This window comes from Pseudophryne corroboree, chromosome 5 (assembly GCF_028390025.1).
Source record: "Pseudophryne corroboree isolate aPseCor3 chromosome 5, aPseCor3.hap2, whole genome shotgun sequence".
Classification (NCBI taxonomy): domain Eukaryota; kingdom Metazoa; phylum Chordata; class Amphibia; order Anura; family Myobatrachidae; genus Pseudophryne; species Pseudophryne corroboree.
In genome coordinates, this window is record NC_086448.1 from 849,861,914 (window position 1) to 849,875,439 (window position 13,526).

Consider the following 13,526-nt stretch of genomic DNA (forward strand, 5'->3'; position numbering starts at 1 on the left):
CAAGATCCACTTCCACCTCGTGCTGAAGCTGCTGCCACTAGTCATGGCCAAGACGATGAAATGCCATCAACGTCGTCTGCCAAGGCCGATGCCCAATGTCATAGTAGAGAGCATGTAAAATCCAAAACACAAAAGTTCAGTAAAATGACCCAAAAATCAAAAGCGTCTGAGGAGAAGCGTAAACTTGCCAATATGCCATTTACGACACGAAGTGGCAAGGAACGGCTGAGGCCCTGGCCTATGTTCATGGCTAGTGGTTCAGCTCCACATGAGGATGGAAGCACTCATCCTCTCACTAGAAAACTGCAGTGTCACTCCTAGATGGGCCAGGTGTTTGTGTCGGCCACTTGGGTCGCTTAGCTTAGTCACACAGCTACCTCACTGCGCCTTTTTTTCTTTGCATCATGTGCTGTTTGGGGACTATTTTTTTGAAGTGCCATCCTGTCTGACACTGCAGTGCCACTCCTAGATGGGCCAGGTGTTTGTGTCGGCCACTTGGGTCGCTTAGCTTAGTCACACAGCTACCTCATTGCGCCTTTTTTTCTTTGCATCATGTGCTGTTTGGGGACTATTTTTTTGAAGTGCCATCCTGTCTGACACTGCAGTGCCACTCCTAGATGGGCCAGGTGTTTGTGTCGGCCACTTGGGTCGCTTAGCTTAGTCATCCAGCGACCTCGGTGCAAATTTTAGGACTAAAAATAATATTGTGAGGTGCGAGGTGTTCAGAATAGACTGGAAATGAGTGGAAATTATGGTTATTGAGGTTAATAATACTATGGGATCAAAATGACCCCCAAATTCTATGATTTAAGCTGTTTTTGAGGGGTTTTTGTAAAAAAACACCCGAATCCGACAAAAATTTCCAGGGAGGTTTTGCCAAAACGCCCCCGAATTCAAAACACGGCCGCGGAACTGAATCCAAAACCAATCCCGAAAAATGTCCGGTGCACATCACTAGTAACCATACCTCCCTGGGATACTCCTGTCCATTACACTCTATGATAGTAACCATACCTCTATGGGATACTCCTTTCCAACACATCCTATGATAGTAATCATACTCTTGGAATATGCCTGTCCATCACACCCTATGATAGTAACCATACCTCCATGGGATACTCCTGTCCATCACATCCTATGATAGTAATAATAAGAATTTACTCACCGGTAATTCTATTTCTCATAGTCCGTAGTGGATGCTGGGGACTCCGTAAGGACCATGGGGATTAGCGGCTCCGCAGGAGACTGGGCACAACTATAAAGAAAGCTTTTAGACTACTGGTGTGCACTGGCTCCTCCCACTAAGACCCTCCTCCAGACTTCAGTTAGGATACTGTGCCCGGAAGAGCTGACACAATAAGGAAGGATTTTGAATCCCGGGTAAGACTCATACCAGCCACACCAATCACACCGTATAACTCGTGATACAATACCCAGTTAACAGTATGATAACAACTGAGCCTCTCAACAGATGGCTCAACAATAACCCTTTAGTTAAGCAATAACTATATACAAGTATTGCAGACAATCCGCACTTGAGATGGGCGCCCAGCATCCACTACGGACTATGAGAAATAGAATTACCGGTGAGTAAATTCTTATTTTCTCTAACGTCCTAAGTGGATGCTGGGGACTCCGTAAGGACCATGGGGATTATACCAAAGCTCCCAAACGGGCGGGAGAGTGCGGATGACTCTGCAGCACCGAATGAGCAAACTCAAGGTCCTCCTCAGCCAGGGTGTCAAACTTATAGAATTTAGCAAACGTGTTTGACCCCGACCAAGTAGCTGCTCGGCAAAGTTGAAGAGCCGAGACCCCTCGGGCAGCCGCCCAAGAAGAGCCCACCTTCCTCGTGGAATGGGCTTTTTCTGATTTAGGATGCGGCAGTCCAGCCGCAGAATGTGCAAGCTGAATCGTACTACAGATCCAGCGAGCAATAGTCTGCTTTGAAGCAGGTGCACCCAACTTGTTGGGCGCATACAGGATAAAGAGCGAGTCAGTCTTTCTGACTCCAGCTGTCCTGGAAACATAGATTTTTAGGGCCCTGACTACATCCAACAACTTGGAAGCCTCCAAGTCATTTGTAGCCGCAGGCACCACGATAGGTTGGTTCAGATGAAAAGCTGATACCACTTTGGGGAGAAACTGGGGACGAGTCCTCAATTCTGCCCTATCCATATGGAAAATCAGATAAGGGCTTTTACATGACAAAGCCACCAATTCTGATACACGCCTGGCCGAAGCCAAGACCAACAACATGACCACTTTCCACGTGAGATATTTCAAATCCACAGTTTTCAGTGGCTCAAACCAATGTGACTTTAGGAAATCCAACACCACGTTGAGATCCCAAGGTGCCACTGGAGGCACAAAAGGGGGCTGAATATGCAGCACTCCCTTAACAAAAGTCTGAACTTCAGGTAGTGAAGCCAGTTCTCTCTGGAAGAAAATCGATAGAGCCGAAATCTGGACCTTAATGGAACCCAATTTAAGGCCCATAGTCACCCCTGACTGTAGGAAGTGCAGGAAACGGCCCAGCTGAAATTCCTCCGTTGGGGCCTTCCTGGCCTCACACCACGCAACATATTTTTGCCATATGCGGTGATAATGGTTTGCGGTTACTTCTTTCCTAGCTTTAATCAGCGTAGGAATGACTTCCTCCGGAATGCCCTTTTCCTTCAGGATCCGGTGTTCAACCGCCATGCCGTCAAACGCAGCCGCGGTAAGTCTTGGAACAGACAGGGCCCCTGCTGCAGCAGGTCTTGTCTGAGCGGTAGAGGCCATGGGTCCTCTGACATCATTTCTTGAAGTTCTGGGTACCAAGCTCTTCTTGGCCAATCCGGAACAATGAGTATAGTTCTTACTCCTCTTTTCCTTATTATCCTCAGTACCTTTGGTATGAGAGGAAGAGGAGGGAACACATAAACCGATCGGTACACCCACGGTGTTACTAGAGCGTCCACAGCTATCGCCTGCGGGTCTCTCGACCTGGCGCAATATTTTTCTAGCTTTTTGTTTAGGCGGGACGCCATCATGTCCACCTGTGGCTTTTTCCACCGGTTTACAATCATTTGAAAGACTTCTGGATGAAGTCCCCACTCTCCCGGGTGGAGGTCGTGCCTGCTGAGGAAGTCTGCTTCCCAGTTGTCCACTCCCGGAATGGACACTGCTGACAGTGCTAACACGTGATTTTATGCCCATCGGAGAATCCTTGTGGCTTCTGCCATTGCCGTCCTGCTTCTCGTGCAGCCCTGTCGATTTACATGGGCGACCGCCGTGATGTTGTCTGACTGGATCAGTACCGGCTGGTTTTGAAGCAGGGGTTTTGCCTGACTTAGGGCATTGTAAATGGCCCTTAGTTCCAGAATATTTATGTGCAGGGAAGTCTCCTGACTTGACCATAGTCCTTGGAAGTTTCTTCCCTGTGTGACTGCTCCCCAGCCTCGAAGGCTGGCATCCGTGGTCACCAGGACCCAGTCCTGTATGCCGAATCTGCGGCCTTCTTAAAGATGAGCACTCTGCAGCCACCACAGCAGAGACACCCTTGTCCTCGGAGACAGGGTTATCAGACGATGCATCTGAAGATGCGATCCGGACCACTTGTCCAACAGGTCCCACTGAAAGGTTCTTGCATGAAACCTGCCGAATGGAATCGCTTCGTAGGAAGCTACCATTTTTCCCAGGATCCGCGTGCAGTGATGCACCGACACCTGTTTTGGCTTTAGGAGGCCTCTGACTAGAGATGACAGCTCCTTGGCCTTCTCCTCCGGGAGAAAAACTTTTCTCTGTTCTGTGTCCAGAACCATCCCTAGGAACAGCAGACGTGTCGTAGGGACCAGCTGTGACTTTGGAATGTTTAGAATCCAGCCGTGCTGTTGTAGCACTTCCCGAGATAGTGCTACCCCTACCAACAACTGCTCTCTGGACCTCGCCTTTATAAGGAGATCGTCCAAGTACGGGATAATTAAAACTCCCTTCTTTCGAAGGAGTATCATCATTTCGGCCATTACCTTGGTAAAGACCCTCGGAGCCGTGGATAGACCGAACGGCAACGTCTGGAATTGGTAATGACAATCTTGTACCACAAATCTGAGGTACTCCTGGTGAGGATGGTAAATGGGGACATGCAGGTAAGCATCCTTGATGTCCAGTGATACCATGTAATCCCCCTCGTCCAGGCTTGTAATAACCGCCCTGAGCGATTCCATCTTGAACTTGAATTTTTTTATATATGTGTTCAAGGATTTCAAATTTAAAATGGGTCTCACCGAACCGTCCGGTTTCGGTACCACAAACATTGTGGAATAGTAACCCCTTCCTTGTTGAAGTAGGGGCACCTTCACTATCACTTGTTGTGAATACAGCTTGTGAATTGCCTGTAACACTGCCTCCCTGCCTGAGGGAGTGGTTGGCAAGGCAGATTTGAGGAAACGGCGGGGGGGAGACGTCTCGAATTCCAGCTTGTACCCCTGAGATACTACTTGAAGGATCCAGGGATCCACCCGTGAGCGAGCCCACTGATTGCTGAAGTTTTTGAGACGGGCCCCCACCGTACCTGGCTCCGCCTGTGAAGCCCCAGCGTCATGCTGTGGACTTAGAGGAAGCGGGGGAGGACTTTTGCTCCTGGGAACTGGCTGTATGCTGCAGCTTCTTTCCCCTACCTCTGCCTCTGGGCAGAAAGGACGCGCCTTTAACCCGCTTGCCCCTATTGGGCCGAAAGGACTGTACCTGATAATACGGTGCTTTCTTTGGTTGTGAGGGAACATGGGGTAAAAATGTAGACTTCCCAGCTGTTGCTGTGGAAACGAGGTCCGAGAGACCATCCCCGAACAACTCCTCACCCTTATAAGGCAGAACTTCCATGTGTCGTTTGGAATCTGCATCTCCTGTCCACTGCCGAGTCCATAACCCTCTCCTAGCAGAAATGGACATTGCACTAATTTTGGATGCCAGCCGGCAAATATCCCTCTGTGCATCCCTCATGTATAAAAGTGCGTCTTTTATATGCTCTACGTTTAGCAATATAGTGTCCCTGTCTAGGGTATCTATATTTTCTGACAGGGAATCTGACCACGCAGCAGCAGCACTGCACATCCAGGCTGAAGCAATAGCCGGTCTCAGTATAACACCTGTGTGTGTATATATAGATTTCAGGATAGCCTCCTGCTTTCTATCAGCAGATTCCTTCAGGGCGGCCGTATCCGGAGACGGTAGTGCCACCTTCTTTGACAAGCGTGTGAGCGCTTTATCCACCCTAGTGGATGTTTCCCAGCGTGACCTATCCTCTGGCGGGAAAGGGTACGCCATTAGTAACCTCTTAGAAATTACCAGCTTTTTATCAGGGGAAGCCCACGCTTCTTCACACACTTCATTTAACTCTTCAGATGGAGGAAAAGCTACTGGTAGTTTTTTCTCTCCAAACATTATACCCTTTTTTGTGGTACCGGGGGTAACATCAGAAATGTGCAACACATTTTTCATTGCCTCAATCATGTAACGTGTGGCCCTACTGGAAGTTACATTAGTCTCATCGTCGTCGACACTGGAGTCAGTATCCGTGTCGACATCTGTGTCTGCCATCTGAGGTAGCGGGCGTTTTAGAGCCCCTGATGGCTTTTGAGACGCCTGGGCAGGCACAGGCTGAGAAGCCGGCTGTCCCACAATAGGTATGTCGTCAAACCTTTTATGCAAGGAGTCGACACTGTCGCGTAAGTCCTTCCACAGCACCATCCACTCAGGTGTCGACCCCGCAGGGGGTGACATCACATTTACAGGCATTTGCTCCGCCTCCACATAAGCCTCCTCATCAAACATGTCGACACAGCCGTACCGACACACCGCAAACACACAGGGAATGCTCTGACAGAGGACAGGACCCCACAAAGCCCTTTGGGGAGACAGAGAGAGAGTATGCCAGCACACACCAGAGCGCTATATAACACAGGGATCCCACTATCAATGAATATATATATATATTATCTATACTGCGCCTAAATTTAGTGCCCCCCCTCTCTTTTTTACCCTTCTGTAGTGTTCAGACTGCAGGGGAGAGCCAGGGAGCTTCCTTCCAGCGGAACTGTGAGGGAAAAATGGCGCCAGTGTGCTGAGGGAGAAGCCCCGCCCCCTTTTCGGCGGACTTTCTCCCGCTTTTTCTGGAATACTGGCAGGGGTAATTTTACATCTATATAGCCTCTAGGACTATATATGATGTATATTTGCCAGCCAAGGTGTCATATATTGCCCTCAGGGCGCCCCCCCCCAGCGCCCTGCACCCATCAGTGACCGGAGTGTGAGGTGTACATGAGGAGCAATGGCGCACAGCTGCAGTGCTGTGCGCTACCTTGGTGAAGACCGAAGTCTTCTGCCGACGATTTTCCGGACCTCTTCGTTGCTTCTGGCTCTGTAAGGGGGACGGCGGCGCGGCTCCGGGAACGAACACCAAGGTCGGGTCCTGCGGTCGATCCCTCTGGAGCTAATGGTGTCCAGTAGCCTAAGAAGCCCAAACTACCACCTGTTAGGTAGGTTCGCTTCTTCTCCCCTTAGTCCCTCGCTGCAGTGAGTCTGTTGCCAGCAGATCTCACTGTAAAATAAAAAACCTAAATATACTTTCTTTCTAGGTGCTCAGGAGAGTCCCTAGTGTGCATCCAGCTCAGCCGGGCACAAGAATCTAACTGAAGTCTGGAGGAGGGTCTTAGTGGGAGGAGCCAGTGCACACCAGTAGTCTAAAAGCTTTCTTTATAGTTGTGCCCAGTCTCCTGCGGAGCCGCTAATCCCCATGGTCCTTACGGAGTCCCCAGCATCCACATAGGACGTTAGAGAAAATACTCTTGGAATATGCCTGTCCATTACACCCTATGATAGTAACCATACCTCCCTGGGATACTCCTGTCCATTACACCCTATGATACTAATCATAGCCCTGGGATACTCCTGTCCATCACATCCTATGATAGTAACCATACATACCTCCCTGGGATACTCCTGTCCATTACACCCTATGATAGAAACCATACCTCCCTGGGATACTCCTGTCCATTACACCCTATGATAGTAACCATACCTCCCTGGGATACTCCTGTCCATCACACCCTATGATAGTAACCATACCTCCCTGGGATACTCCTGTCCATTACACCCTATGATAGTAACCATACCTCCCTGGGATACTCCTGTCCATCACACCCTATGATAGTAACCATACCTCCCTGGGATGCTCCTATCCATTACACCCTATGATAGTAACCATACCTCCCTGGGATGCTCCTGTCCATTACACCCTATGATAGTAACCATACCTCTATGGGATACTCCTGTCCATCACATCCTATGATACTAATCATACCCCTGGGTTACTCATGTTCATCATGTTCTTTGACACAATCCCTAATTCTGATAGTAATGCTACAAATACCTCTCCCATCCTAGAAGAGTAACCTGCTGAAATAAGACTGTAATATGCCTAATACTCACCGGCTGGTACGCTTGCCTGAACACTGACGGCACAAGGTTCCACTCCCCGCTGTAGCATTGGCGCAATCTCAGACTGCCCCTCTGGAGTTTCGGTTCCTAGAATGACACAGATGAGGGAAATGTTTCTGAGGAATCCAGGAACGCTGTGGATGCAGTCAGAGATGACATGTGTGGTCTCCAGATCTGTGGACAATGTCATGTAAGGGCAGACCTGGGCTAGTGCAGATAACTTATCCCTCAGGTTCAATCATATCCTAGTATGTAGTACTGGAATGTAAAGACACAGCAAGACACAACGCTGCCGCTAAAGTCATACTGTGTCTTCATTTCAATATTCAAAAGCTTTGTCGATGGAAACTATCTATATACCCAGCGTTCAATATGGTCATTGCTTGCCGACGGGCTGAAGTTAATAAGAAACAAAAATAATATATGACATTTCCAGCAGTCGGTGCCCACCCTCGGTTATGAGACCGCAATATCAGGCTGCCAGATCTGTGATCTACTCCCAGGGTGGTTTGTGTGCACCAAAACATTTCCATATGGCCTTCCATATAGCCACGTAGCCTTACAGTTATATATTCATGTAGCCTTAGTTATATATTCATGTAGCCTTAGTTATACATCCGTGTAGCCTTACAGTTATATATTCATGTAGCCTTAGTTATACATCCATGTAGCATTACAGTTATATATTCATGTAGCCTTACAGTTATATATTCATGTAGCCTTACAGTTATATATTCATGTAGCCTTACAGTTATATTTCCATGTAGCATTACAGTTATATATTCATGTAGCCTTACAGTTATATATTCATGTAGCCTTACAGTTATATTTCCATGTAGCCTTAGTTATACATCCATGTAGCCTTACAGTTATATTTCCATTTAACCCTACAGTTATATTTCCATGTAGCATTACAGTTATATTTCCGTGTAGCCTTAGTTATATTTCCATTTAACCCTACAGTTATATTTCCATGTAGCATTACAGTTATATTTCCATGTAGCATTACAGTTATATTTCCGTGTAGCCTTAGTTATATTTCCATTTAACCCTACAGTTATATTTCCATGTAGCATTACAGTTATATTTCCGTGTAGCCTTACAGTTATATTTCCATGTAGCCTTACAGTTATATATTCATGTAGCCTTACAGTTATATTTCCATGTAGCCTTACAGTTATATTTCCATTTAACCCTACAGTTATATTTCCATGTAGCATTACAGTTATATTTCCATGTAGCATTACAGTTATATTTCCATGTAGCATTACAGTTATATTTCCATGTGGCATTACAGTTATATTTCCATGTAGCATTACAGTTATATTTCCATGTAGCATTACAGTTATATTTCCATGTAGCATTACAGTTATATTTCCATGTAGCCTTACAGTTATATATTCATGTAGCCTTACAGTTATATTTCCATGTAGCCTTAGTTATATTTCCATGTAGCCTTACAGTTATATTTCCATTTAACCCTACAGTTATATTTCCACGTAGCCTTAGTTATACATCCATGTAGCCTTACAGTTATATTTCCATTTAACCCTACAGTTATATTTCCATGTAGTCTTAGTTATATTTCCATGTAGCATTACAGTTATATTTCCATGTAGCATTACAGTTATATTTCTATGTAGCATTACAGTTATATTTCCATGTAGCATTACAGTTATATTTCCGTGTAGCATTACAGTTATATTTCCATGTAGCATTACAGTTATATTTCTATGTAGCCTTACAGTTATATTTCCATGTAGCCCTACAGTTATATATTCATGTAGCCTTACAGTTATATTTCCATTTAACCCTACAGTTATATTTCCATGTAGTCTTAGTTATATTTCCATGTAGCATTACAGTTATATTTCCATGTAGCATTACAGTTATATTTCCATGTAGCATTACAGTTATATATCCGTGTAGCATTACAGTTATATTTCCATGTAGCATTACAGTTATATTTCTATGTAGCATTACAGTTATATTTCCATGTAGCATTACAGTTATATTTCCATGTAGCATTACAGTTATATTTCCATGTAGCATTACAGTTATATTTCCATGTAGCATTACAGTTATATATCCGTGTAGCCCTACAGTTATATTTCCATGTAGCATTACAGTTATATTTCCATGTAGCCTTAGTTATATTTCCATGTAGCCTTACAGTTATATTTCCATGTAGCATTACAGTTATATTTCCATGTAGCATTACAGTAATATTTCCATGTAGCATTACAGTTATATTTCCATGTAGCCTTACAGTTATATTTCCATTTAACCCTACAGTTATATTTCCATTTAACCCTACAGTTATATTTCCATGTAGCCTTACAGTTATATTTCCATGTAGCATTACAGTAATATTTCCATGTAGCCCTACAGTTATATTTCCATGTAGCATTACAGTAATATTTCCATGTAGCCCTACAGTTATATTTCCATGTAGCATTACAGTTATATTTCCATGTAGCCTTAGTTATATTTCCATGTAGCATTACAGTTATATTTCCATGTAGCCCTAGAGTTATATTTCCATGTAGCATTAGTTATATTTCCATGTAGCATTACAGTAATATTTCCATGTAGCATTACAGTTATATTTCCATGTAGCATTACAGTAATATTTCCATGTAGCCTTACAGTTATATTTCCATGTAGCATTACAGTTATATTTCCATGTAGCATTACAGTTATATTTCCATGTAGCCTTACAGTTATATTTCCATTTAACCCTAGTTATATTTCCATGTAGCCTTACAGTTATATTTCCACGTAGACTTACAGTTATATTTCCATGTAGCATTACAGTAATATTTCCATGTAGCCCTACAGTTATATTTCCATGTAGCATTACAGTTATATTTCCATGTAGCATTACAGTTATATTTCCATGTAGCCCTAGAGTTATATTTCCATGTAGCCTTACAGTTATATTTCCATGTAGCCTTACAGTTATATTTCCATGTAGCCCTAGAGTTATATTTCCATGTAGCATTAGTTATATTTCCATGTAGCATTACAGTAATATTTCCATGTAGCATTACAGTTATATTTCCATGTAGCATTACAGTAATATTTCCATGTAGCCTTACAGTTATATTTCCATGTAGCATTACAGTTATATTTCCATGTAGCCCTACAGTTATATTTCCAAGTAGCCCTACAGTTATATTTCCATGTAGCATTACAGTTATATTTCCATGTAGCATTACAGTTATATTTCCATGTAGCATTACAGTTATATTTCTATGTAGCCTTACAGTTATATTTCCATGTAGCATTACAGTTATATTTCCATGTAGCCTTACAGTTATATTTCCATGTAGCCTTACAGTTATATATTCATGTAGCCCTACAGTTATATTTCCATGTAGCCTTACAGTTATATTTCCATGTAGCATTACAGTTATATTTCCATGTAGCATTACAGTTATATTTCCATGTAGCATTACAGTTATATTTCCATGTAGCATTACAGTTATATTTCCGTGTAGCCTTACAGTTATATTTCCATTTAACCCTACAGTTATATTTCCACGTAGCCTTACAGTTATATTTCCACGTAGACTTACAGTTATATTTCCATGTAGCATTACAGTTATATTTCCACGTAGCCTTACAGTTATATTTCCATGTAGCCCTACAGTTATATTTCCATGTAGCATTACAGTTATATTTCCATGTAGCATTACAGTTATATTTCCATGTAGCATTACAGTTATATTTCCATGTAGCCCTAGTTATATTTCCATGTAGCCTTACAGTTATATTTCCACGTAGACTTACAGTTATATTTCCACGTAGCATTACAGTTATATTTCCACGTAGCCTTACAGTTAGATTTCCGTGTAGCCCTACAGTTATATTTCCGTGTAGCATTACAGTTAGATTTCCGTGTAGACTTACAGTTATATTTCCGTGTAGCCTTACAGTTATATTTCCATGTAGCCTTACAGTTATATTTCCATGTAGCATTACAGTTATATTTCCATGTAGCCTTACAGTTATATTTCCATGTAGCCTTACAGTTATATTTCCATGTAGCATTACAGTTATATTTCCATGTAGCCCTAGTTATATTTCCATGTAGCATTACAGTTATATTTCCACGTAGCATTACAGTTATATTTCCACGTAGCCTTACAGTTAGATTTCCGTGTAGCCCTACAGTTATATTTCCGTGTAGCATTACAGTTATATTTCCGTGTAGACTTACAGTTATATTTCCATGTAGCCTTACAGTTATATTTCCGTGTAGCATTACAGTTATATTTCCATTTAGCCTTACAGTTATATTTCCATGTAGCATTACAGTTATATTTCCATGTAGCATTACAGTTATATTTCCATTTAGCATTACAGTTATATTTCCGTGTAGCATTACAGTTATATTTCCGTGTAGCATTACAGTTATATTTCCATGTAGCATTACAGTTATATTTCCATGTAGCATTACAGTTATATTTCCATGTAGCCTTACAGTTATATTTCCATGTAGCCCTAGAGTTATATTTCCATGTAGCATTACAGTTATATTTCCATGTAGTCTTAGTTATATTTCCATGTAGCCTTACAGTTATATTTCCATGTAGCCTTACAGTTATATTTCCATGTACCCCTACAGTTATATTTCCGTGTAGACTTACAGTTATATTTCCATGTAGCCCTAGGGTTATATTTCCATGTAGCATTACAGTTATATTTCCATGTAGCCCTAGGGTTATATTTCCATGTAGCATTACAGTTATATTTCCATGTAGCCCTAGGGTTATATTTCCATGTAGCATTACAGTTATATTTCCATGTAGCATTACAGTAATATTTCCATGTATCATTACAGTTATATTTCCATGTAGCATTACAGTTATATTTCCATGTAGCATTACAGTAATATTTCCATGTAGCCCTACAGTTATATTTCCATGTAGCCTTACAGTTATATTTCCATGTAGCATTACAGTTATATTTCCATGTAGCATTACAGTTATATTTCCATGTAGCCTTACAGTTATATTTCCATGTAGCCCTACAGTTATATTTCCATGTAGCATTACAGTTATATTTCCGTGTAGCCCTACAGTTATATTTCCGTGTAGCATTACAGTAATATTTCCATGTAGCATTACAGTTATATTTCCATGTAGCATTACAGTAATATTTCCATGTAGCCTTACAGTTATATTTCCATGTAGCATTACAGTTATATTTCCATGTAGCATTACAGTTATATTTCCATGTAGCATTACAGTTATATATCCGTGTAGCATTACAGTTATATATTCATGTAGCATTACAGTTATATTTCCATGTAGCATTACAGTTATATTTCCATGTAGCCTTACAGTTATATTTCCATGTAGCCCTAGAGTTATATTTCCATGTAGCATTACAGTTATATTTCCATGTAGTCTTAGTTATATTTCCATGTAGCCTTACAGTTATATTTCCATGTAGCCTTACAGTTATATTTCCATGTACCCCTACAGTTATATTTCCGTGTAGACTTACAGTTATATTTCCATGTAGCCCTAGGGTTATATTTCCATGTAGCATTACAGTTATATTTCCATGTAGCCCTAGGGTTATATTTCCATGTAGCATTACAGTTATATTTCCATGTAGCCCTAGGGTTATATTTCCATGTAGCATTACAGTTATATTTCCATGTAGCATTACAGTAATATTTCCATGTAGCCTTACAGTTATATTTCCATGTAGCCTTACAGTTATATTTCCATGTAGCCTTACAGTTATATTTCCGTGTAGCCCTACAGTTATATTTCCGTGTAGCCCTACAGTTATATTTCCGTGTAGCATTACAGTAATATTTCCGTGTAGCATTACAGTTATATTTCCGTGTAGCATTACAGTTATATTTCCGTGTAGCATTACAGTTATATTTCCGTGTAGCATTACAGTTATATTTCCGTGTAGCATTACAGTTATATTTCCGTGTAGCCTTACAGTTATATTTCCGTGTAGCCCTACAGTTATATTTCCGTGTAGCCTTACAGTTATATTTCCGTGTAGCCCTACAG

The 13,526-nt window shown here is 42.2% G+C and overlaps 1 protein-coding gene across 4 annotated transcripts in view; it reads right to left on the reverse strand.

Annotated features, from left to right (window-relative positions):
* Positions 1-13,526, reverse strand: part of LOC134928692 (zinc finger protein 84-like) — a 284,461-nt gene that overhangs the window by 122,026 nt on the left and 148,909 nt on the right. For 3 of the 4 annotated variants that reach the window (XM_063924695.1, XM_063924697.1, XM_063924698.1), the window contains exon 3: positions 7,471-7,566. The exons of the other annotated variant lie outside the window; for it this stretch is intronic. In XM_063924695.1, coding sequence (XP_063780765.1) covers positions 7,471-7,566 — 96 coding nt within the window. The remainder of the gene's footprint in view (positions 1-7,470; positions 7,567-13,526) is intronic. 4 annotated transcript variants of the gene reach the window in all.